Source organism: Anolis carolinensis, unplaced genomic scaffold (genome assembly GCF_035594765.1).
Source record: "Anolis carolinensis isolate JA03-04 unplaced genomic scaffold, rAnoCar3.1.pri scaffold_13, whole genome shotgun sequence".
Lineage (NCBI taxonomy): Eukaryota > Metazoa > Chordata > Lepidosauria > Squamata > Dactyloidae > Anolis > Anolis carolinensis.
Genome location: NW_026943824.1, coordinates 14745381 through 14771522, shown reverse-complemented (window position 1 = coordinate 14771522; position 26142 = coordinate 14745381). Strand labels below are relative to the sequence as shown.

General features: G+C 42.1%; 1 protein-coding gene across 1 annotated transcript in view; it reads right to left on the bottom strand.

Moving 5' to 3' along the window:
• usp31 (ubiquitin specific peptidase 31) overlaps positions 1–26142 on the bottom strand; it is a 41929-nt gene that overhangs the window by 14720 nt on the left and 1067 nt on the right. The window contains exons 2-7 of the mRNA XM_003229451.4: positions 7019–7156; positions 6474–6562; positions 6197–6289; positions 5194–5329; positions 3897–4041; positions 3611–3788 (exon numbers count right to left, since the gene is read on the bottom strand). Coding sequence (XP_003229499.3) covers positions 3611–3788; positions 3897–4041; positions 5194–5329; positions 6197–6289; positions 6474–6562; positions 7019–7156 — 779 coding nt within the window. The remainder of the gene's footprint in view (positions 1–3610; positions 3789–3896; positions 4042–5193; positions 5330–6196; positions 6290–6473; positions 6563–7018; positions 7157–26142) is intronic.

The following is a 26142-nucleotide window of genomic DNA, read 5'->3' as shown; positions in this document are numbered from 1 at the left end:
ACAAGAGTTCTTTCTCCCACCTTCCACAGATATATAAACCTTCCTTTCTTAGTTTTCCCATATACCTCACAACCTCTGAGGATGTCTGCCATAGATATGGGCGAAACGTCAGGAGATAATACTTCTGGAACATGGCCATACAGCCCGGAAAACACACAACAACCCTGTGGTTCCGGCCATGAAAGTCTTCGACAACACATATGAAAACTATTATTATTATTTGAAACAGAACAAGATGAATCCACAGCAGACACTCTGCTGGCTGTTGTATTGGATCACACGCTGAACACTTCCCAAGTGTCTAGGACTGTGTGATGGATCGGCAAATAACGCGTGCAGATCCCAGTAAGGTGGCCTTTTGCAGCTGGCAGGTGGGGATTTTGTCAGTGCCAATTGTGTTTAAGTGCAGGCCAAGGTCTTTAGGCACTGCACCCAGTGTGCCGATCACCACTGGGACCACCTTGACTGGCTTGTGCCAGAGTCTTTGCAATTTGATCTTTAAATCCTCATATCGTGTCAGCTTTTCCGGTTGTTTCTCATCAATCCTGCTGTCCCCTGGGATTGCAACATCAACAATCCATAGTTTTTTTTAAGACGATCGTGAGGAGTATTGTGCTCCAAAATTATGATGATGAAGATGATGATGGTGATTATTATTATTATTATTATTATTGATTTCAGAAGCATGCCATGTTAATAATATGCATTTGCTATTGTTAACATTATTCCCCATCCTTAATTCTGAGTCTAAGTGCAGGAAATATCATTGATCTCTGCTTGCTATTTTCAGCTCTGCATCCAAGCCTGCTTTCTATCATGATTTCTGACTTTCAAGACAACATCTCTATACCATCTGCAAATTGGCCTTCTCACCCAAGCCTTTTCTAGAAATGACCACTAACGCTGAGTGGCCACGATCTCGACTTTGCTCCTTCTCAAGGATGTTGACTGATTTCCCACATCTCCCTGACAAAGTGAGGCTGTGTTTGCAGCACATGGGGTGGAGGGAGGAGGCACCTCTGGCCTTCCATTGCCAGCAACGAGACAAGGCCTTTCCCGGAATCTGGGCCCTGGGCTCCTGGCCAAACAGTGCCAGCACCAGGGCGCTAATGGAGAAGAGGAAGGAGGCAGTGCTTCTCTCGCCAAGAGCATCAGAAAGGAGGAGGAAGGGAGGAAGCTCCTTCTTTGTACTGGATTCAAATCTGAACCAGAGAATCTTCATCATTAAGGCACGCATTTTGAACCATCAAGATCCTTACTTCGCACCAAAGAGATGCTAAACTCATTGACACTGAGCCAGGCGCATCATAGGCCCCTTCTACACTGCCATATAAAATCCAGATTATCTGCTTTGATAATCTGGATTATAAGGAAGTGTAGAAGGGGTCTATATAACAACAACAACAACAACGTGGCCCAAATGATTCATTGGAACTTATGCCTCAAGTACCACCTCCCAGCAGTAAAGAACTGGTGGGATCACAAACCTGCAAATGTATTGGAAAATGAGAACGCAAAGATACTGTGGGACTTCCGAATCCAGACTGACAAAGTTCTGGAACACAACATACCAGACATCACAGTTGTGGAAAAGAAAAAGGTTTGGATCATTGATGTTGCCATCCCAGGTGACAGTCGCATTGATGAAAAACAACAGGAAAAACTCAGTCGCTATCAGGACCTCAAAACTGAACTGCAAAGACTCTGGCAGAAACCAGTACAGGCGGTCCCGGTGGTGACCTAGCTCTTTACTAGAGCTTTTAATCTATGTTAATTTTATAAATATTTGTATGTATGTATTTTTATCCTTTACAATTTTATCTTGTAAATCGCCTAGAGCATCTTGGATGGAGGGCGATTAATAAGTAATTAAATGATGATGATGATGATGATGATGATGATGATGATTGGCACATTGGGTGCTGTGCCAAAAGATCTCAGCCGGCATTTGGAAACAATAGACATTGACAAAATTACGATCTGCCAACTGCAAAAGGCCACCCTGCTGGGATCTGCACGCATCATCCGAAAATACATCACACAGTCCTAGACACTTGGGAAGTGTTCGACATGTGATTTTGTGATACGAAATCCCGCATATCTTTCTTGTTGGCTGTGTCATAATATAATAATAATAATAATAATAATAATAATAATAATAATAATAATAATAATAATAATAATAATACAGTCCTAGACACTTGGGAAGTGTTCGACTTGTGATTTTGTGATACGAAATCCCGCATATCTTTCTTGTTGGCTGTGTCATACAATGTCATTGTGTCAATAATAATGATGATGATGATGATGATGATGGTGATGATAATGATAATAATATTTTATTTATATTTCGCCCTATCTCCCCAGGAGGACCCAGGGCAGATTCCAACATACAAAAAGACAAACATTCAATGCCTTAATAAAAACAAACACGTAGCGGCAAAATAATCCAGAATAACTCCACATGTAACATAACATAAGTAAATTAAGCAAAATGTGGACAAACAAAATTATATAACGACATAAAACGTATAAGTATGAGACAACCATATTGATTTAGAGACTCCACTAAGAGTCTCCACTCATTATTGGAACAGGAATGCATTTCTGAACAAGCTTGTGATTTAGCTGCTGATCTGTTAAGAAACTGCTTTTTATAAAACACTAGCTATGCCCAGCCACACGTTGCTGTGGCGAAGTATGGTGGTATGGGAAATAAAGTAATGAGGAATTGGTGGTAGTTAAGGTAAAGGGTAAAGGTTTTCCCCTGACATTAAGTTCAGTCATGTCTGACTTTGGGAGTTGGTGCTCATCTCCATTTCTAAGCTGAAGAGCTGGCATTGTCCATAGACACCTCGGTCATGTGGCCAGCATGACTGCATGGAGCACCGTTACCTTCCCACCGGAGCAGTACCTATTCATCTACTCTCATTTGCATGTTTTTGACGTTCTGCCAGCCTGTTTATGTTGGATAAGTGAGACTCTACTGTATATTTATAATCTTATATTATCTGCTTAGAACTGGATTATATGAGGCCCCTTGTACACAGCTGGATAAAATGCACACTGAGGTGGATTCTATGGCAGTGTGGAGTCAAGATAATGCAGTTCAAAGCAGATAATATGAGATTATAAATGGGTTATATAGCTGTGTGGAAGGGCCTTGAGTCTACACTGCCATATAACCCAGTTCAAATCTGATGATCAGTATTTTATAGGCAGTGTGGAAGAGGCCTAAGTCAGACCTAACTCTGCCTGTCCCCTGGGCTGATTGGGTTGCTAGGAGACCAAGTGGGCGGAGCTTAGCCTTCTAACTGGCAGCAATTGGATAAAAACAATTATTCCTCTCCCTCTAATTAAGACTTTATTTTTCTTTTCTTTTTGTTTTATCAACCTAGAGGTTGTGCTGTCAATTTTCGAGGTTGTGGGGTGTTTAGTTTTGCTGTTTTGTTGGTCGCCGGGATTCTATTACTCTTTTATATATATAGACTAAAAAGCAGAAAGTCACGAGGTCCCTCCGACCTCTATGACTCTATAAAATCAAAGCACCTTCCTGAAACCCTCCCAAAGTATAATAGGATGAAAGTCATGCTGTGGAGAGAGTGCTTACCTCTTCCCCTGCTGTCCGGTACATGCTCTGTTACACACCAATACCACAAGCTTGTCGCTTGCCACCGCAGCCACTGCCCTTGTGTTGGAGTTCTCCAGGCTTCCCTGGCTATAGAGAGAGGCCCTCTGAGGGTCGAGGCCATATTTCAAGTGGTTCAGGTTACTGTTCACGTGGATTCCTAGAAAAGGGAAAAGAGACTTTGCGGTCAGTGCAAACAAACAAGTGACCATCTCAGGGATTTGCGGGGCGGACAAAAGGCCTCTCCTACCATACACAATAACACTACCTCTCTGGCTCAGGATGCCCTCTGGCCGGAAGATCTCAGGGGTCTCGAAGGCGAAGATGCAGTCGCTTTCTTGCACCGTGTCAAGGTCATCCAAGTCGGAGAAGGAGCGGTGGAAGCCGTCGTAGTACATCTCCGTGAGCACAATCTGGGGAAGACCAGGGAGAGAGTCAGAGGGGCCAATGGGCCTCGCTGTGATGCCCAAGCACAACACTATGCACCATATAGGCACTGATGAGATTAGATGCAACACACATAGATGCCCTGTGAGTCATCCAACCAAGGTCTATCTCCTGATGATACTGTCCCAGAATTTGGAAACAGCAACACCGCCAGGGCAGATCCAGCACCTGATCTAGCCCAGGTCCCAGTTGGTCCCCCAGAATTCCATGTTGGGTTGCTGTGAGTTTTCCAGGCTGTCTGGCCATGTTCTATAAGCATTCTCTCCTGACCTTTCGCCCACATCTATGGCAAGCATCCTCAGAGGTTGTGAAATCTGTTGAAAACTAGGCAAGTGGGGTTTATATATCTATGGAAAGTCCAGGGTGGGAGAAACAACTCTTGTCTGTTTGAGGCAAGTATTAATATAGTAATTGGCCACCTTGATTAGCATTTAATGGCCTTGCAGTTTCAAGGACTGTTTACTGCCTAAGAGAATCCTTTGTTAGGAGGTGTTAGCTGGCCCTGTTGTTTTCTGTCTGGAATTCTCTTGTTTTCTGAGTATTGTTCTTTATTTATTTATTTATTTATTATTTGCAGCATTTATATTCCGCCCTTCTCACCCCAAAGGGGACTCAGGGCGGATCACATTACACATATAGGCAAACATTCAATGCCTTTTAACATAGAACAAAGACAAACAAACATAGGCTCCGAGCGGGCCTCGAACTCATGACCTCCTGGTCAGAGTGATTCATTGCAGTGATTCATTGCAGCTGCTCTCAGCCTGCGCCACAGCCCGAGCCAGTACAGTAAAATCAGTACAGTATTTACTGTACTAATTTTAGAGTTTTTGAATACTAGTAGCCAGATTTTGTTCATTTTCATGGTTTCCTCCTTACTGTTGAAATTGTTCACATTCCATGTTCCCTTTTTAAGCTAAGAAAGTCCTTTGTCTTATGGGAGAGTTGCTGTTATTCCCACCTTGCCTTTCCTTGAGAGATGGCAACCTCTGTACAGCTGCCACCAAAAATATGTATAAGAGCATCATGATCTTGTCTACTTGGCTTTTTATTTGCATCCTAACAATCTCTGGCATGAAGCCTTTCCTTCCACCTCCTGACATGACCCCGCTGATTACCTGTTTGGTGGGGATTTTGGTTTCTCGGGACACAGCTTCCCTCAGCCTGGCCACCGTCCCAGACAAAGGCACAGCCACCCCGATGCGCATGCAGTGGGAGCACTTCCCTCGGTAGACCACCGTCACATACAGCGGCCTGTAGGAGGGGAGCAAAGGGACATTGTTTGAGAGGCTAGAGCAGTGCTCAGGAGACCCTGCACTCTTCTCACAGGACAGTTGTCCCTAAAAGACCAACCAAAGGAGACATGGAAGAAAGGGAAGCTCCTGCCCCCTCCTCCTACAAGGCCCACAGAGCCATAACAACAACAACAACAACAACAACAACAACAACTTCATTTCTAGACTGTCCTCTCTCCTCTAAGGGACTCAGAGTGGTTTACATTCAGAAGAAGACAAACATTCAATGTCCTAAATAAATGCAAACACATCAAAATACAGAATAATACACAATAATGTCAGAGTAATAGCAGCGCAGCAGCAGTTGGATGGAATTATTGGAACGCAGAATGAAGTGACACCCAGAGACGCTGGTAAAACTATATGCAAAGTTTTACTGTACGAGACAAACAGACTTGCAGACAAACACAGCACTTGACTTCTCTAGGCAGACAGCAGAACTGAACTGATGTAATCAGTAATGCACAAACACTTGTGTCTGGACACTCCCCAGTTCCAGCCACACATCAAGGTCATCACAGCTTCTCAGTAATTAACTCTTTACAGACTATAGTACACTCTGGATGATGCAATCAGTATGCAATACAAACCAAGATACAAATTACATTTAAGCACTATCAATACACAAATCCCACATTAACAAATAATAACAGTAAACTTGTAACAAAAGAATTAAACATTGAAATGAAAACAGAATAAAATAATCCAATATGACATAATAATACTAATAGCATGAATTAACATCCTTATCTGGATTGAACTCCCACCCATTTACCTTGCTCCTCTGCCATACCTGCCCTATGCATTTCCCTGGACACATACATACCGCGTGTGAGGCAGTGGGATCGGCAGGGAGATGCACAGGAAGGGGTCAAAGGTGTTGCTCTGCTTCTGGCAATGGGGGCACGTCAGAGATGACCTAGCAAAGGCAGAAACAGAAATCTTTATTTAAGGCAAGGCACGGCAGCCCCCTTCCCATGTGGTGAGAATGAGCGCAGACTTCATCCTAGCAGCAAGAGATTCCCTCACGATCAGAATCTGTGAGATTCAGATCCCAGTTGCTTCCCCTCCGAAGAGCTCATTCCAAGGGACACACGCCATACCTGTACTGGGCCTGAAAGAGTTCCTGGACAAAAGTGCAGTTGATGGGGAACACCGTCCCCTCAATCAAGATGTCTTCCTCCACTGGCGGCTGGAATAGAAAACCATTTTGTCAGCGGGGAGCTCCAAGTGTGCTCTGGATCACTGTCACACCTGTTGCTTCCTGTTGCAGGAGAGGCAGAGCTAAGCACATAGAAGAGCAGCTGAGAAACCAGCCATCCAGTCTCATGGCTGCACCTAAACCATACTTAAGGTAAAGGTTTTCCCTTGACATTAAGTTCAGTTGTGTCTATACTCAGCCAAAAAAAAACATGTTCCAAGCATATACATACATGCAGAGGAACTTTGCCCCCACCAAAGAGTAGTTTTTCGTCTGAATGCCACCCAGGGAACATCCAGGGCAGCTCTGGGGGATGCAACTTTGTTTTAGGGCCTGAAAGGTCTCGGGATGGACCCCCAACACCCTCGTCCCTGACGTTCACAGCAGCACCAGAGCTTTGTGAGCCTTGCCTTCCTTCAGTGAAAATGAGAAAGAAGCATGCCTTACCTTGAGAGAAGGTCTGCCATTGTTCTTCACAAGATTGTTGAGATCCTCATGGACTCGGTCCAGGAGCCAGAGCAGGAATTCCTGCGCATCATGTTGAGAGCTCCCTCGGTACTGCATGGCATTCTTGGAAACAATGCTCTGCAGAGAGAGAGAGAGAGAGAGCACAGGAGATGAGTTGGGGCACTGGACCCAGGTATATGCCCCCCACCCTCCAAATACTCTCTAACCCTGAGTCCCCTTGGGTGAGAAGAGTGGGGTATAAATGCTGTAAATAAACAGATCAGTGGTTCTCAACCTGCGGTCCCCAGATGTTTTTGGCCTTCAACTCCCAGAAATCCTAACAGCTGGGATTTCTGAGAGTTGTAGGTTAAAAACATCTGGGGAACCCAGGTTGAGACCCACTGCTCTAGATTGAGACAATTATTTATTTATTTATTTGCATACAAGGTGGTTTACAATAAATAGGCAAAAATTCAATGCCTAAAAACAGTGTACAAAACAACAATTCATATAAAAGCAGATACAATTACAAAAGAAAATCATGTTATATAAAAATTTTAACATATCCAAGAGTAAAATCTATTCATCCAGAATCCTCAACATGAGTCTTGGTCATGTTCTCATTCATTAAAAGCTTGTGTGCGCAACCATGTCTTTAAGGCTTTCCTGAAGCCTAGGAGAGTTGGTATCTGCCGTATGCTGCTGGGGAGGGTGTTTTATTTTGGCATGAATGCATCAGATACACCTTTAAGAGACCACAAGATTTTCTGCTTTTTCTACTTCAACAATGCTTAAGCTGGGCACAAGATTTATCTCTGTTGCATGGTCCTTGCTATATGCTTAAAGTCTAGCCAATGGATCTCTAAGCAAACTAGGACTAGCTGCCATTGATATAACATCCAGCTAACCAGAGTCTTTGGAGAGTTCACAAGTTCACTTATAGAGAGTGGCACACTGGCCTTCTCCCCATTCAAAGTCCCAGCCATTGCAAACCCTTTGGCCCACCATGCACAACATATGCGAGAGGCTTCCAATGAAGCCCATGCTGGCTTCTTTCAGCTTCACACCAGTAGCAAAGAACTCCCAGTTTACTGCCATGGGTCTATTGGGGACACTACAGGAAGGGTCCTGCATTGCAAGAGAGGCTATGAGGAAAAGAAAGGGCAGAGAGGCCCAAGTCCCGAAAGTGATACAGCAAAAGAGAGCTGGAAGAGAAAGAAAACCACAGAGTGGATCATAATTTATTTATTTATTTATTTACAGTATTTATATTCCGCCCTTCTCACCCTGAAGGGGACTCAGGGCAGATCACATTACACATATAAGGCAAACATTCAATGCCTTGACATAGAACAAAGACAAAGACAAACGCAGGCTCCGAGCTGGCCTCGAACTCATGACCTCTTGGTCAGAGTGATTGGTCTCAGCTGGCTGCAGCTGGCTGCTCACCTCTAAACCTCTATACCTCAAAGGAACAATGTCAACATTCACCATGACATGGAGATAAATGGCCCTGATCCCCAGAAGGCACTGTTGGTGCCTCCATAGAAAATGCTGACATGAAAATGGGCTCAAAAACAACTCTGGTGATTTTCCCTATTGTTTACTAGATTTTAATCCTTGTCCTCTTTCTGGGGAAGGGATAGCCATTATTCTCTTTTTGAGGCATGTTTATCAATATCCTGATCTCTCTCCCATCCTTATTGGGCCTCTACTGAGCAGGTTCCTCCTGTTCTGCAGGCCACAAGACCTGTCCACCAATGACTCAGATTTGGGGGAAAGACTTTCTAGTATCTAAACACTTCCCTGTAGGCAGAATCACCATAGTGGGTAGCATATCTGTAAATTTCCTCACATGTGTTGTTCTCTTTGTTTATCCCAAGGAGAACCGAGATGAAAACTATACAAATAAGACTCAGGAAGTCGCCAAAGTCAGGCAAGAACTTGTTCCTGGAATCCGGGGGCAAAGAATGGACAGAACGAAGCTAGAATGAAGCACTGTAATTCTGTCTGTAGCCCCAGAAAAGGTGCCTGCTGTTTTTATAGGAGGGAAACACCAGGCAGTGATGAATCTCTCTTCTCTTTCGGTGTGAAGCAATTGCCATCCCGGCAACAAACCTATTCCCATTTCATTTTGCCATCCTGCAAATCGAGTACCTTTAAAACACTTCCCTTCTTCCCATGACTTACTGCTGGGGCCTGTTTCTCTGGGTTGATTGAATTAAATGGCTGCTCACCTGCAGCAGACAGAGTTGTAAAGCCCTGGAGATAAACATCAACAGCAACGGAGATAAAAAACGAAACACCATGAATTCAGAAGGCTTTGCTCATGGCTCTCTCTCTATGCAAGGAGCAAAACAGCCATGACGGCTATCAGCCACACAGAACCCTGCGTCCCTCTCTTTTTCTAAAACTGGTATCTATCGCTGCATCAGGCCAGCAGCAAATCCAATAGAGTACTGATGCCCTGTGTGAAGAATATCCCTGTTATCTCACCTTAATCTCCTATCTCCTTTCAAGACATTTCCCCTAGTCCTCAGCAGATACCCCCTGCCAGCTTCTAAGGGGTTAATATCATCAATCTCAAAGATACCAGGTCCCCCAAAGTGGCTCTCCAGATAGAAAGACAGGCACACATTTCCTCAGAGGTTGGACTTCTGTTTATTTCTCCTTGAATGACTATTTAATCAATCATCTGCCATGTTGAGACCAAATTCCTTACTGCTATTCATGGGACAAAGCCTTCGCCGCCCAAGTGGAAAGATTTCCTTGATGAGTATTTTAAAAAAGCCGCAAAGGTTTGAATTGTGAGTTTAGACCAGGCATGAGCAAACATTGACCCTTTAGGTCAGGGGTCCCCAAACTAAGGCCCGGGGCCGGATGCGGCCCTCCAAGGTTATTGACTTGGCCCCCGCCCTCAGTTTTAGACTTAGGCTCGCCCAAAGTCTGAAATGACTTGAAGACACAACAACAACAATCCTACTTAGTTTGACTATTTCATTGGCCAGAAGCAGGCCCACACTTCCCATTGAAATCCTGATTTTACACAGTATGTTGGTTAAAATAGTTCTTATTTATAAATAGTGTATTGTTCTTTAATTTACTAATACTGTGCAATCCGAATAATATAATATATTGTGTATACATATAATATTGATAATAATCTTATAATATAATACAATATACTATAATATTTATTTATTTATTTATTTATTACAGTATTTCTACCCCTCCCTTCTCACCCAATAGGGGACTCAGGGTGGCTAATAATAATACAATATAATAATATTGTGTAATATAATAATATTAATTGCATATTATATATTAAATGTAATATTACTAATAATATTACAGTACAATGGTATAGTAATATATAATGCTAATATTGTGTTATGCTAATAATATAATATATTGTATGTACATACAACTTGTAAGCCGCTCTTAGTCCCCTTCGGGGTGAGAGAGGGTGGGGTATCAATGTAGTAAATAAATAAATGAATAAATAAATAATTGTTGAGGTTTTTTTGCACTACAAATAAGACACATGCAGTGTGCATAGGAATTTGTTTGTATTTTTTTTCAAATGATAATTCGGCCCCTCAACAGTCTGAGGGGCCACTTAAAAAGTTTGGGGACCCCTGCTTTAGGTGTTTTGGACTTCAACTTCCACAATTCCTAACAGCTTCAGGCCCCTTCCTTTCCCCCCTCAGCCGCTTAAGCGGCTGAGGGGGGAAAGGAAAGGGCCTGAAGCTGTTAGGAATTGTGGAATTTGAAGTCCAAAACACCTGGAGGGTCAAAGTTTGCCCATGCCTGGTTTACACCTTGGTTGCTGCCTCACTGAGACCAAACAAATGCTGCTATGAAAAGGAATGCTTCCTTGTTTCACCCTATGAACAAGCTAGTCCCCTGATTTGAGCCAGGGATCCATGGCGTGTGGCACAAAGAGCAAGGGCTGCCAGTTTATCAGCTGCAGCCCAGATCCCTTTTGGGACCATGCGGCTCATTAGCAAAGAGCCCTCAGGCCATTCAGTCCAGCTGAAATCACTGGCCGGGAAGACTTTGCTTTGGCTGCTGCTCACTGGCTTTACTGGCCTCCTTCCATTTGGAGAGCAACGGGACAGCATCGCCTCTCGCCACAAATTTGGGCTGCCTCCTCAGCCAGCGCAATTATCTCCATGCTGAGCCCCTGCAGGAAAAGCTTCCTTGCCTAACTCAATATGCCCAAATGACCTAATGCCAGGCCAGAACAATAGTATTTGCCTGACTCAGGAAAGAGCCACAGCTCAAACCCCTTCGAAGGCAAGCAATCACAAGCAAGGGTGAGGAGGAAGAGGAAGAAGAAAGTAAATCTGTCACTGACTCAACATCCCATTAAGCCCCCGGTGGCCCAATGGGTTAAACCAGGGGTCCTCAAACTTTTAAAGTGCAGGGCCAGTTCATGGTCCCTCAGATTATTGAGGGGCCAAATTATCATTTGAGGGGAAAAAAACCCGACAATAATTTATTTATTTGCTACATTTATACTCCACCCTCTCTCACCCCAAAGGGGACTCAGAGCGGCTTACAAGTTGTATGTATACACAATATATTATATTATTAGCATAGCACAAAATTAGCATTATATATTACTATATTGTACTATACCACTATACCATATTATTAGTAGTAATATTACATTTAATATATAATATATACTTAATATTATTATATTATACAAAATTATTACATTGTATTATTATTATTAGCCGCCCTGAGTCCCCTACTGGGTGAGAAGGGCGGGCTAGAAATACTGTAATAAATAAATAAATATTATATTGTATTACAGTATTATTATTATCCATATTATATGTATAAACAATATATTATATTATTACCATAGCACAATATTAGTAAATGAATGAACAATACAATATTTAAAAATAAAAACAATTTTAACCAACATGTTGTGTGCCTTCAAGTCATTTCAGACTTTGGGCAAGCCTAAGTCTAAAACTGAGGGCGGGGGCCAGGTAAATAACCTTGGAGGGCCGCATCCGGCCCCCGGGCCTTAGTTTGGGGACCCCTGGGTTAAACCCTTCTGCCGGCAGGACTGTTGATCAAAAGGTCAACGGATCGAATCCGGGGAGCAGGATGGAGCTGCCGTCTGTCAGCTCTAGCTCCCCATGCGGGGACATGGGAGAAGCCTCACAGGATGGATTTTTTGTGTGTGTCAGGAGCAACTTGAGTCGCTTCTGGAGTGAGAGAATTGGCTGTCTGCAAGGACACTGCCCAGGGAACGCACTGATGTTTTGATGTTTTTACCATCCTTGTGGGAGGCTTCTCTCATGTCCCCGCATGGAGCTGGAGCTGATAGAGGGAGCTCATCCGCGTTCTCCCCGGGTGGGATTCGAACCTGGCAGCCTTCAGGTCAGCAACCCAACCTTCAAGTCACGAGGCTTTAATCCACTACGCCACCGGGGGCTCCACACAGGATGGTAAAACATCAAATATCTGGCATTCCCTGGACAACGTTCTTGCAGACAGCCAATTCTCTCACACCAGAAGCGACTTCCAGTTTCTCAAGTCGCTCCTGACACGGAAAATAAAATCTCATGAGGCTTGCAGCAGGACTCCTGCAGAGACCAGGCCATTTGAAGGCGGGGACCTGCAAATGCTGGAAGGAAACAAAGCCCCATCATTTGTTGAAAACAGTCCTGGTGAAAAAGAATCCCGGCCCCCCATCTCATCCAAAGGACAGATGGCTTTTTCCAACTGAAAATCAATGGGAGTAGCCTGCCTGAATGGGCGCTCCAGCAGGTAGAGTAGAACAACAAGCCCTGATGTAGGTCAGCAGAAGAGATTTAGATAGGCGGCAGAGGGATTTTCCAAGCCACCAGACAGCCCAGAAAGATCCCTTTGGGCAGAAAAATGCTGAGCAGCCAGAAGCAGCCAGCTGTGAGCACAAGGAGGAGGCACAAAGCAAAAGGGAGGGGGCATCCGCCTGAAATAAGGGCTTGGCCTAAATCTCCTGCAGAAAGGCTACTTCTGGCTCAACAAACAAGACAAGCTGCCAAGGGTTGCCTCTCTTTGTTTGCATCAGTGTTGAGTGGAGGGGAATGGCTGAAGACATTCATTCCGCAAATTTCGATCACTCAGCATGGGACTGGATAGTAGAACACAGTAATTTCCTCTCTACAAGGGAGAAGTGTTTTTGTCATCAAGGTTCCTGGAATGAATACTGAAATATTGGTGGTACAAAAACTGTATTGCTACAACCAGGATTTTTCTATATGTTTCTTCCTTTTATATATAACTAAACCAGTGGAATTCTAGAGGAAGGTGTTGAAGCTGCAAGGCCATTCAATGCTAGTCAAGGTGGCCAATGGCAAAGTTCACACTTGCCTACAACACTTGCCTCTTTCCCCCACCTTGGATATTCCACTCCACACTTGCCTCTTTCTCTCACCCTGGACATTCCACAGATATATAAATCTCACTTGCCTAGTTTCCAACAGACTTCACAACCTCTGAGGATTTTTTTTTTTTCATGTCAGGAACGACTTGAGAAACTGCAAGTCACTTTTGGTGCAAAGATGTTGCCCAGGGGACACCCGGATGTTTTGATGTTTTTACCCTCTTTGTGGTAGGATTCTCTCTTGTCCCCACATGGAGCTAGAGCTGATAGAGGGAGCTTATCCACGCTCTCCCCGGGTTGGATTTGAACCTGGCAGCTTTCAGGTCAGCAACCCAACCTTCAAGTCACCTCTGAGGATGCCTGCCCTAGATGTGGGCGAAACATCAGGAGAGAATGCTTCTGGAACATGGCCATACAGCCTGGAAAACTCACAGCAACTCAGTGATTCTGGCCATGAAAGCCTTTAACAACAGAAACTAAACAAATGTGTGATTCAACATACAAAGCAAGAAAGTTCAAAATTGTATTCTATTTATTGAAGTATTGATTGTATCCTACTCTATATCCAAGTTTCTTAGAATAGCAAACAATTTAAAGTAATTAAATTTTGAAACAGTAACTTTAATAGCAACGAGAACACACATATATATGGTTTTAGGAGTTTGAAGGACATGGTTTTTCCCATGATTTTAAAATTTCCAAAAAGTTTATATTTCCAGCCTAAGTGTCATTTTTGGAAGACATAGTGAGTGCTTGGTCTTTGTGTGTTGCCCATAGACTTATGGGGATTCCATGGGGTTTTCTTAGACAATAAATATTCAGAGGTGATTTGATCAGCCCCTTCCCCTGAAATAAAGCCTACAGCATCTGGTATTCATTGATGTACTGATCTTGCTCAGCTTCCAAGATCAGATGGGATCTGATGCCCTCAGGGTATCTGGGCCCTTCCTTACCTCCAGAAAACAAATCAAGGATGGCTATTCCCAAGGATCAAGAAAGACCACATACTGTTGTTGACAAGGATCAAAATGAGAGCACATTACAAGAGAAATGGAGTACAAGATGCCTGTAAAAGCCATCTGCCCTAAGAAGGAGCAGTGGTAGAAAGGATGGCGATTTTTGCACCAAGATGTCAAACTCATCCCATCTATACAATTGTTTCCAAAGCAGGCTTCTCCTCTTCTCCAGTGGACAAAAGGGCAAAAGTTTACCACACTGGTGACAAATACAGGGCAGGCACTAGGGCCCCCTCTGCATCCAAATGAAAAAGCCAGGAAAGTGTTGAGCAAGGCAGAATCTGGCGGGCTTGAAAGCGCTGACACAGGAAGGTGAAAGCCATTTTGTCTTGCAAAAAGCAGAACGGGATCTTTTCAACCAGCCAGTGTGTAAAGAACACATTCTGACAAGGGGGATAAATCAGGGAAAGAGGGCTCCTTCATTCAACAGAGCGGCAAACAAGAGCATTTGACACTTGCCTGGCTACAGAAAAGTCAGAAACACACCCTTGACTAGAGAAATGCCAGAAGCAAGGATGAGGAATCAGAGCTGGAGACAAAACCTGTTTCTGAACAACAGAAAAAGCAGCCAAGAATGTTTCTGAAAATGTTGGAGATCCTCCTCCACTCCTACCATCCCAAGCTCTGTAATGTACGATGACCACAAAGATGTTTTCCACAACCATCTCTTCTTACCAAGACAAGTAGCACATCATAAGAAAGCCACACTCGGTTTTCTAAAATTATGGGTGTATTAGGTTCAAAATTCATTCCCAATCACTATTTATTTGGAGAGAATATATAGAGCTGCAATTTGAGAATAAAATCTGATTTAAGATTTTTTTTTATTGGCACAGGAAGGAGTTGAATGTAACCATACATTTGAGAATTGTGGAAAATGTAGATACACCTACCGATGAGGGGGAGAGGGCTATGCATACCCTGTTTCCCTGAAAATAAGACATCCCCAAAAAATAAGACCTATAATATATAATTATAATAATAACTTTATTTTTATACCCCACCCCATCTCCCCGAAGGGACTCGGGGCGGCTTACATGGGGCCTAGCCCGATAAGACAATCAATATCAATAGAACGACTATAAAACAATTATACCAGTAAAACATCAATAGCAATAAAATAATCGTTAAAATCAGCAAAAAGCATACAAAAAACATACAATATTAAGACAGGAGACTAATTCATAAAATCCAGAACAGAATGTGCCGGTAGAAATGGACAATAAAGTGCAAAATAGCATTGGCAACATCTCAGAAAAGGGGGCTATTATAAAATGGGCAGATGGATTAGTCCAACATCTAATTAGGTGTCAAAGGTAGTAGTAAAACTACTAGTAGAAGTTTTGCTGAATTGCTAAATATAAGGCCTCCCCCGAAAGTAAGACCTAGCAACGTTTTTGTTTGGAAGCATGCCCAGCGCCTGCCAAACAGAACACCAGAGCATGCAGGATTGGTAAATGTACATACCAGTTGTGCATGGAAATAATGGTAGTAACAAGAAATTCTTGATAGGATTCAGAGTTTGTCTGGTTATATTGGTTTGTGATGACAACTACTGTACAGTATATAATAAATGTTCTTTTTTGTTCAACAATACATGTGAATTCTTCTTCATGGAAAAATAAGACATCCCCTGAAAATAAGACCTAGCACATCTTTTGGAGCAAAAATTAATATAAGACACTGTCTTATTTTCAGGGAAACACAGTATTTCCTGATGGATATATGGACCCTCCCAAAGACCCCGTTGAATGCACTTTCCTCAGCAAGGCCTCCCGCTTCCCCCCTCCTCTTGGTACAATATATAATCTCCCAATCAGATATCCGTCAGGGTTAAAGAGAAGAGAGGGATAAACCTGTCTCTCTCACATATATTCAGATATAAACACATACAGAGCATGCTCGGAGGATCAGCAAGGGAAAGCTGAGCACTTAGAAACCCCCTACTTTGTCCCCATAAAGATGACCAGAAAGGAGGGAGGGTCAGGTTGTTCCAACTGAGAGAGGAGTCTTGCCATGAACTCACCTCTGAACTAGAGACATAAACGGAGAGAATGGTTTTGTAGACTGTAAGCCTATTGACTGGATAACGAGCATCCTCCCTCCCAAGGAATGTATAAAAGGCAGCCAAGATCCCCCAAGGCCCATAATAGCCTTGGAGATAATGGAGATGTGCAAAACTCCTCCTTCGGGAATTCTCCAGGAGATGCTGTTAATGCACTTGAGGGCCAGCTCTTAAGCACATTAGTCGTTCGGTTCACATTAACACAAATGCAAACACAAATAAGCCAGAGAGAATGTGATTTTTAATCCCTCCTTGACTCCAGTACTTTCAGCTATCTGGAGAACCTGAACACATGTCACTAACAGTTGTTATTCTGAATAAGATCAGCTTTCTCTCTTTCTTTCTCTCTGCAGTCTCCATCTATTCATCCATCCCCTATGTTTACACTAGAACAGGGGTCCTCAAACTTTTTAAGCAGGGGGCCGGTCCACAATCCTTCAGACTGTTGAGGGTCCAAATTATCATTTGAAAAAGTAGAGTCTCACTTATCCAAGCTAAACGGGCCGGCAGAAGCTTGGATAAGTGAATATCTTGGATAATAAGGAGGGATTAAGGAAAAGCCTATTAAACATCAAATTAGGTTATGATTTTACAAATTAAGCACCAAAACATCATGTTTTACAACAAATTTGACAGAAAAAGCAGTTCAATACGCAGTAATGTTATGTTGTAATTACTGTATTTACAAATTTAGCACCAAAATATCATGATATATTGAAAACATTGACTATAAAAATGGCTTGGATGATCCAGAAACTTGGATAAGTGAGGCTTGGATAAGTGAGACTCTACTGTATGAACAAATCCCTATGCACACTGCACATGTCTTATTTGTAGTGCAAAACAACAACAACAATGAAAGAACAATAAAATATTTTAAAATGAAAACAATTTTAACCAACATAAACCTATCAGGCCAATGAGATAGTCAAGTTAATTAGGATTGTTGTTGTTGTTGTTGTTGTGTGCCTTCAAGTCAAGTGGGCGAGCCTAAGTCTAAAATTATTTATTTATTCATTTACTACATTTATATCCCACCCTTCTCACCCCGAAGGGAACTCAGAGCACCTGTATGTACATACAATATATTATATTAGTAGCATAGCACAATATTAGCATTATATTTTACTATATTGAACTATACCACTATACTGTAATATTATATGTAATATATAACATGTAATTAATATTATTATATGGTATTATTATTAGTATTACATTGTATAACATGATAATATTATCAATATCATATGTATATATAATATATTATATTATTAAAACTGATATAAAAATATTATATTATAAATGAGGGTGGGGGCCAGGTAAATAACCTTGGAGGGCCGCATCCGGCCCCTGGACCTTAGTTTGGGGACCCCTGCACTAGAAGGTGACACTTATCTCTATTTCCAAGTGACAGTGCCTCTCATCTACAGCAGGTAGGCTCTTAAGCCAGCTCCTGGGCACAGGAAAGACCCCTGACAGCCACCTCCACACCAGAAACCATGTTAATCCGCTGCAGGATACATACACTAGATGTGGCCCCTTCATCTATAAGCCTGTTCCTCCTTCTGGCTCCTCTGATCATTGGCTTAACAGTCCCCACTCAAATCTGCCTAAGCTGCCAGACTGCATTCGGCATCATCACAAACTTGAGAAACTGATTAGTAATAATAATAATAAACTTTATTTTTATATCCCGCCCCATCTCCCCGAAGGGACTCGGGGCGGCTCACAACAGGGACAAGCCCGAACAACAACAACATATTTAACATAAACTTAAACATTCCAACAATACACAAAATAAAATAATGGACAAATACATTAAAATCCAAGCAGATAAAATCAGAGTAATTAAAAAAATGTTCATTAAGTCATCTTTTGAATGGGAAACCTTGTGACTTGAAGGTTGGGTTGCTGATCTGAAAGCTGCCAGGTTCGAATCCCACCCAGGGAGAACGTGGATGAGCTCCCTCTATCAGCTCCAGCTCCATGCGGGGACATCAGAGAAGCCTCCCACAAGGATGGTAAAAACATCAAAACATCCGGGCGCCCCCTGGGCAACGTCCTTGCAGACGGCCAATTCTCTCACTCCAGAAGCGACTTGCAGTTTCTCAAGTCGCTCCTGACACGAAAAACAAAAGGGAAATGAACTCAGAAATCAGAAGCATCATTGTGCACACTTCCAAAATGTTGCTGTTTTTCTAGGCCAAAAAGTCACTTTCTCCTTTCCTCATAGGGGAGCTGTCCCAAACCAAAATCATCAAAGGTTGCTATTTGCTGCTCTTTATTTATTTAGAGGTTTTGTGGCTCCTCAGACAGAACGTCTGAAGAGCAGCTTACAAACAATCAATTTTTAAAAATAAGTAGTTGCCAATTTGTATCAATACACTCTGGGAAGGAATAAGGACCAATGTTCACTGAAACTGCTACCTTGTGTTCAAAACAGTTGTAGCCCCACTTGCAACGTGAGCAAAGCTTGCTGCACTGGAACTGCTGGAATAAAGCATGGTTTTGAGGCTGCTAGGGGACTTTGGTTGCGTACAAACAAGGGCCAGCGCTGGTAAACAGCAGGTGACCCAGTGTACCTGGCTCTCTTCCTGATTTCAAGGCAGGATCCTTTCTAGAGTTATGGAGGACATTCCCGGTCCCACTGATGATGCTGAATGGGCACTTTCCCCCTAGAAATGAGCGGAGACAGAGGCCCTTCTGTCTGAAGTGAAGAAGTGTCAGTCCTTGAGTATGTTGGAAATAGCAACTGCCCAAGCCTTTCACTATGTGTTTGCTAATGTACATATTTGCTAACCTGTATTCTATGTGTATGTTGGTTTGCCAGTTTGACTGTACCTCTTTGGAGTGGGAGGAGTTATAGACATGTGGTTGTACTGAGCATATTTAGACTCAGGACTCCATTTTATTATGTTTGCTTTACACCTCAGTGGAGGTGGATGCATGTATGCTTATTGCCTTGTTAGTACAACTACACTTAAAGACTATGGACTATTGATTAATAATGATACTCTCAATACAGAGAACTACATCTTATCCATAACTCAATTTTAATAAGAAATGTGCCTGTATGGTGAATTAATACAAGATATTTATGAGTAAACAAGATGTTATTTTTCAACTAAAGAAGACTGTTTTTTATCTCTGAGTGCAAATTTTGAACTAAGAGGTTTAAAGGGAGTGGTAGGCTGTTAGGAATTCTGGGAGTTGGGAGTCCAAAACACCTGGAGGGAAGAACAAAGTTGGCCCAGGCCTGCACTAGAGAAAGTCGTCTTCTGCACCTGATCAAGGTTTTATGGCTCACATCAACAATAAGCAAGTTTTATAATGTTTTTAATGTGATACGTGTCTTTATTATTATTTAGTTTTGTACATTTACAACTAATATTTGTGAATGCATTCTCAACTTGTCTTCTGCTATTTATTGGCTATATATTTGATGTGTTTTACCTCTGTTGATTTAATATTCCTAATTGCCATGTGTTTGTTTTTATATTGGTTTCTTCTGTTGTAAGCCACTCTGAGTCCCCTTGGGGAGAGGGGGCAGGATATTATTATTATTATTATTATTATTATTATTATTATTATTGTTCCAAGTGCTGTGTCGGCCCCTGACTCCCAGCATCCCTGCCTATTGAAGAAGTTGGCGAGGGGTTCTGGGAGTTAATAATAATAATAATAATAATAATAATAATAATAATAATAATAACTTTCTTTATAACCCATCCTAACTCTCCAGGGGGACTCAGGGTGGTTTCCAGACAAAAAGTGGCAAACATTCAATGCCATAATAACAAATAAACCAAATACGTAATCAAATAATACATAAAATAAACATCAAAGTAAACTTATAATAACTAAACAAATAAGTACTCAAAAACAAATAGGCCTCATCATCCACAGTTACAGCATGACAAATATCAATAAATTAAAGTGCCTTAAAAGTGTAAAATGATGATGGAGATGTTACGCTAAAAATGATATACCACAGTCAACAGCACCAAAGTGGATTTCCAGTGTCCAATGGGTTTCCATATTGGGATGTTCTACTTCTCCTCCTCTCCATAAGCTAATGTGCAAATATGAGTTTTAAAGAGTTTTTTAAAGGAGAGGAGAGAGCGGGCCATTTTTACTTCTTCAGGGAGGGAGTTCCAAAGGTGGGAAGCGATCATGGAGAAGGCCCCCTCTCTGCTCCCCACCAACCATGCTTGAGAGGGGGAGGGGGTGGTGGGACTGAGAGCAGGGCCTCCTATGACAACCACACATTAGTTAAATAGCCTGGACCGAACCCTTTAGGGCTTTATAGGCAATAACCAGCACTTTGAATTTGGCCCGGAAGCAGACCATTAGCCAGTGGAGCTGCCGTAACATCGCAGCTGTCTGCTCTCTGTATGGTGCTCCTGTTAGTCGCCTGGCTGACAATCTCTGTACCAGATGAAGTTTCCAAACTATCTTCAAAGACAACCCTATATAGAGAGCATTGCATTAGTCCAAACAGGATGTGACTAAGGTGTGGACTACCATGGCCAAATCTGGCGCCTCAAGGTATGGGCGTAGCTGCCGACCAAAGTTTTAACTGTGCGAAGGTGCTCTTGGCCACCGCCGACACCTGAGGTTCCAGGGTCAGCAATGAATCCAGGAGCACCCCCAGACTGCAAACCTGTGTCTTCAGGGGGAGTGCGACCCCATCCAACATAGGCTGTAACCCAAGCTCTGATCTGCCTTCCAAATGACCAGGAGTACCTCTGTTTTGTCTGGATTAACTTTCAACTTATTGGCCCTCACGCAGTCCATTACTGATGGCAGGCACCTGTTTAGGGGCAGGGTGGCATCCTTGGCTTTCAGTGGAAATAAGTAAGAGTTGGGTGTCATCGGCATAAATTTGACACCAAACTCCAAAACTCTGGATGATCTCTCCCAGCAGTTTCATGTAGGTATTAAACAGCCTGGGGGACCCCACAAGCCACAGGCCAAGGTGTCCCCCAGCTCCGCCATCTGGGTCTGCCCCTCCAGAAAGGATCAGAGCCACTGTAAAACAGTGCCTCCCAATCCCATCCCGGAGAGGCGGCCCAGAAGGATACCATGGCTATTATTACAGTATATTATTATCATTATTCCAAGTGCTGTGTGGACCTCTGACTCCCAGCATCCCTGCCCACTAAAGAAGCTGGTGAGGGCTTCTGGGAGTCCCTTTTTATTATTTATTTATTTTATCGCTTTTCTCCCATGAGTGGGACTCAAAGCGGCGTACAGTAGTTTTAGAAGCAACAAACATTACATAACATACAAATTCAATTTAAAACATCATAAACCAATTAAACAAATTGCCCCCACACAGACCATAAATAACAAATTAAAAACTTACAACATATACCATTAAAATTCCCTGAACCTCAGGCCACTGGGATTATCCATAAAAACAGTTGTACTAAAAACCTAGGAACTATATCTTCATTAGAATGTATAACAGCACTGCCAGGTCCAAATAACATTCAGAGATACCTGTATATTACCAGTAACTATCTGGTTGTTGTCTATTATAAGTCATCAGGAAAGGCCTGGTTCCACAAGAAGGTTTTTTTTTAATTCAGAAGTGATTTAAAATCTCATTATTATAGAAACATTGGTTACAAAAAGAGGTGAGGAGCCATGTCCTCTTGGTCCCACCAATCACATTTGAGATGGTGATGGGACCGAAAGAAGGGATGCTCCTGATGATCTCAGGGCTCCTGTGGGCTCGGAGGAGATGTGGTCCCTCAAGTAGGCTGGGCCCAAACAGTTTAGTGCAGTGGGCCGGATGCAGCCCTCCAATGTCATTTACTTGCCCCCCGCACTCAGTTTTAGACTTAGGCTCGCCCAAAGTCTGAAATGACTTGGAAGGACATAACAACAATCCTAATTAACTTGACTATTTCATTGGCCAGAAGCAAGCCTACACTTCCCATTGAAATCCTGATAGGTTTATGTTGGTAAACGTTGTTTTTATTTTTAAATATTGTATTGTTCTTTCATTGTTGTTGTTGTTTTTGCACTACAAATAAGACATGAGCAGCGTGAACAGGAATTTGTTCATTTTTTTTTCCCAAATGATAATTCGGCCCCTCAACAGTCTGAAGGATTGTGGACCGGCCCTCTGCTTAAAAAGTCTGGGGACCCCTGGTTTAGAGCTTTATAAGCTAAAGCAGGCATGGGCAAACTGGGGCCCTCCCTCTAGGTGTTTTGAACGTCAACTCCCACCATTCCTCACAGCCTTTTCCTTTTCCTTCTTAATACTGTTTATATATAATGTTTTAATGTTTACATGTTAGTATGTTATTTTAAATGGTATGCTAATACTTTCATGTTAAGCCGCTTTTAGTCTCCTTTGGGAGAGATACAGCACAGACAATAGTAATAACAAATATCAGAGTTAGGGAAAGTTGGAAAAACAGGACCAAATATATAGCAGTAAAATATCAAAATATCAAACAACTAATTCAACAAGGAATGATAAAGTTAGAGTATTGCAGATCTGAAGAAAATATAGCTGATATATTAACGAAACCGCTTTCAGCAGAAAAACATAATCATTTGATGTCTGGTTTGGGTTTGGTAAATGCAAAAGAAAAAAATCGACCAGATACTTGTGTTCTAAATGCTTGTATGTAAGATTATGTAAATGTAATATCATTTGTTGTATGATTGCTGTATATTGTTTTGGGGTTTTCACTTAAGAAAGAAAAGGGGTGTCAGAGGTTTTTTTTATCATTTCTTAAGTGAAAATGGGTAAGTGATTGTAAGGATCATGGCCAAACATGGCCAAGGGTCATCCAGTCCAAGATTCTTCTGCCAGGAAGGACACCATCCAATCCCTCCCAACAAACGGCCATCCAGCCATAGCTATATTATATACGTGTGTGTGTGTGTGAGAGAGAGAGAGAGAGAGAGAGAGAGAATCACAGATTTGGAAGGAGCCACAAGGGTCATTTACCCTCCTTATTTTTCGGAAGAGCCTGAAAACTTGGCTCTTCCAACAGGCTTTTGGCGACTGATTTCCTTAGTTTGGGATCGCCCTGTTGTTGATTCTATTTTTATAGTATTTTTACTCCTTAGCCGTACATAGTCTCTAGGTGTACACCTTCTCCAGCACTTTAATGGGATAATAGTCCCTGGTACCTACCTCTCTCCTAATTTGCATTGTACACTATTCACACTTTTCTGGCCCACCTTTTAGGAGCCAACCCAGGATTTTACCAAAGTATGTTTATTGTTTATTGGTATACAGTGTTCCCTTACTACTTCGCGCTTCACTTTTTGCAGATTCACTGTTTCGCGGTTTTTCAATAAAGTCTAAAATACTATTATAAATCATAAAAAATTACAATTTACAGTCTAAGGAAGGGAGGAAGGAGAAACCAAAGGGAGAGAAAAAGAGCTCAAGTGGCAACGGGAGGAGAAGGAGGGGATTTATCAACACACAATTGGTTGATAAAAACTTAAAATAGTGTATTACTACTAAAATAATGTATAAATATTAAAATAAATATAGTATCCCTACTTCGCGGATTTTCACTTATTGCGGGTGGTCCTGGAACCTAACCTCAGCAATAAGTGAGGCTCCTTCTTTGGAGGCTTTTAAGCAGAGGCTGGTTGGCCATCTGTCAGGGGTGCTTTGAACGCGATTTCCTGCTGCTTGGCAGGGGGTTGGACTGGATGGCCCATGAGGTTTCTTCCAGCTCTACTATTCTATGACTTGGAGCCTCCGGTGGCCTAGGGAATAAAAGCCTTGTGACTTGAAGGTTGGGTTGCTGACCTGAAGGCTGCCAGGTTCGAATCCCACCCGGGGAGAGCGCGGATGAGCTCCCTCTATCAGCTCCAGCTCCATGCGGGGACATGAGAGAAGCCTCCCACAAGGATGGTAAAAAACATCAAAAACATCCGGGCGTCCCCTGGGCAACGTCCTTGCAGACGGCCAATTCTCTCACTCCAGAAGCAACTCCGGTTGCTCCTGACACTAAAAAAAAAAATTAAAAATTCTATGACTGTATGTGATTTTATCTGTTTATGATTTGTTTTTATTGTTGAGTTTTAGACTGTTTGTTGCCTGGCCCTGGCCCCATGTAACCCGCCCTGAGTCCCCTTGGAGAGATGGGGCAGGGTATAAAAATAAAATTATATTATTATTATTATTATTATTATTATTATTTAGTCCAGCCCCATTCTGCCAGGCAGAGAGACACAATCTGATCCCTCCCAACAGATGCCCATCCAACCTCATATTTATTTATTTACAGTATTTATATTCCCCTTAGACATTAGATTTGTGGAGAAAGAAGGCTATTGAACAAGCATGGGCAAACTTGGGCCCCTCCAGGTGTTTTGGACTTCAACTCCCAGCATTCCTAACAGCCTCAGGCCCCTTCCTTTTCCCCCTCAGCCGCATTTTATGTGGCCTGCGAAGCATTCAATACAGGGACAATATAGCTACGTTTCTACAACCTTTAAGGCCAATATGGTCCTCGGTGAAAGTAAGGTTGACACCCCAGGGGCAAAGGGTGTCCACTGCATCCCAGTTTTGCAACTCCCTTTTTTTTAAAAAAAAGTGTTTATTAAGTGTGATAATGACGTACAGAATGTAAGCAAAGACATCTAAAGAGAATCAGTACACATAATACAGCTATGCTATTCCCCCAAACCCCCCTCCCATGAACCACCAACCATGACTTCTGACACCACTCAGTGTGAAACTAATATTGCAAAAAAAAATTCTACTCTTATCTTGCATTAATAAATTCCCCTCGTGACTACTTTAAAGTCTATTTTTACTTCCTTTCTAGATATCCAAATGCAAGCCTCCATTTCCTAGCAAAGTCTTCATTTCTTTCTGTCCGAGTGCCATTGGAGAGCTTAGCCGTTTGGATATACAGTAGAGTCTCACTAATCCAAGCCTCGCTTGTCCAAGCCTCTGGATAATCCAAGCCATTTTTGTAGTCAATGTTTCCAATATATCGTGATATTTTGGTGCTAAATTCGTAAATACAGTAATTACAACATAACATTACTGCGTATTGAACTACTTTTCTGTCAAATTTGTTGTATAACATGAAGTTTTGGTGCTTAATTTGTAAAATCATAACCTAATTTGATGTTTAATAGGCTTTTCTTTGATCAGTCCTTATAATCCAAGATATTCACTTATCCAAGCTTCTGCCGGCCCGTTTAGCTTGGATTAGTGAGACTCTACTGTACTCTGATAATTTTTCTTTCCAGTCCCTTAGAAGTAACTCATTTTCCCCTTTCCAAGATTTTGTTGTTATTATTATTATTCTCGCTGCAATAAAACTATATTGACAGATTTCTTTATCTTCTTTCCTAATTCTTTCAATAACCATAAAGGAGGAACATTTCTGGATTTTTCCTAGCCTTTTTATTTGTTTCTTTAATCACCTTTCCCCAAAATGTTTGTGCCAACTTACATGTCTACCAGACATGGAAGAAGGTAACTTTCTGTAATGTACATCTCCAATATTCCCCTCAGTGAGATTTATCAATTTTAGCTCATACCTCAGGTGTTATATATCTCCTATAAAATATTTTATACATATTCTCTCTAATTGATCCCAATATTGAAAATATAAATCCTCTTTTCCATAAACAGTCCCAA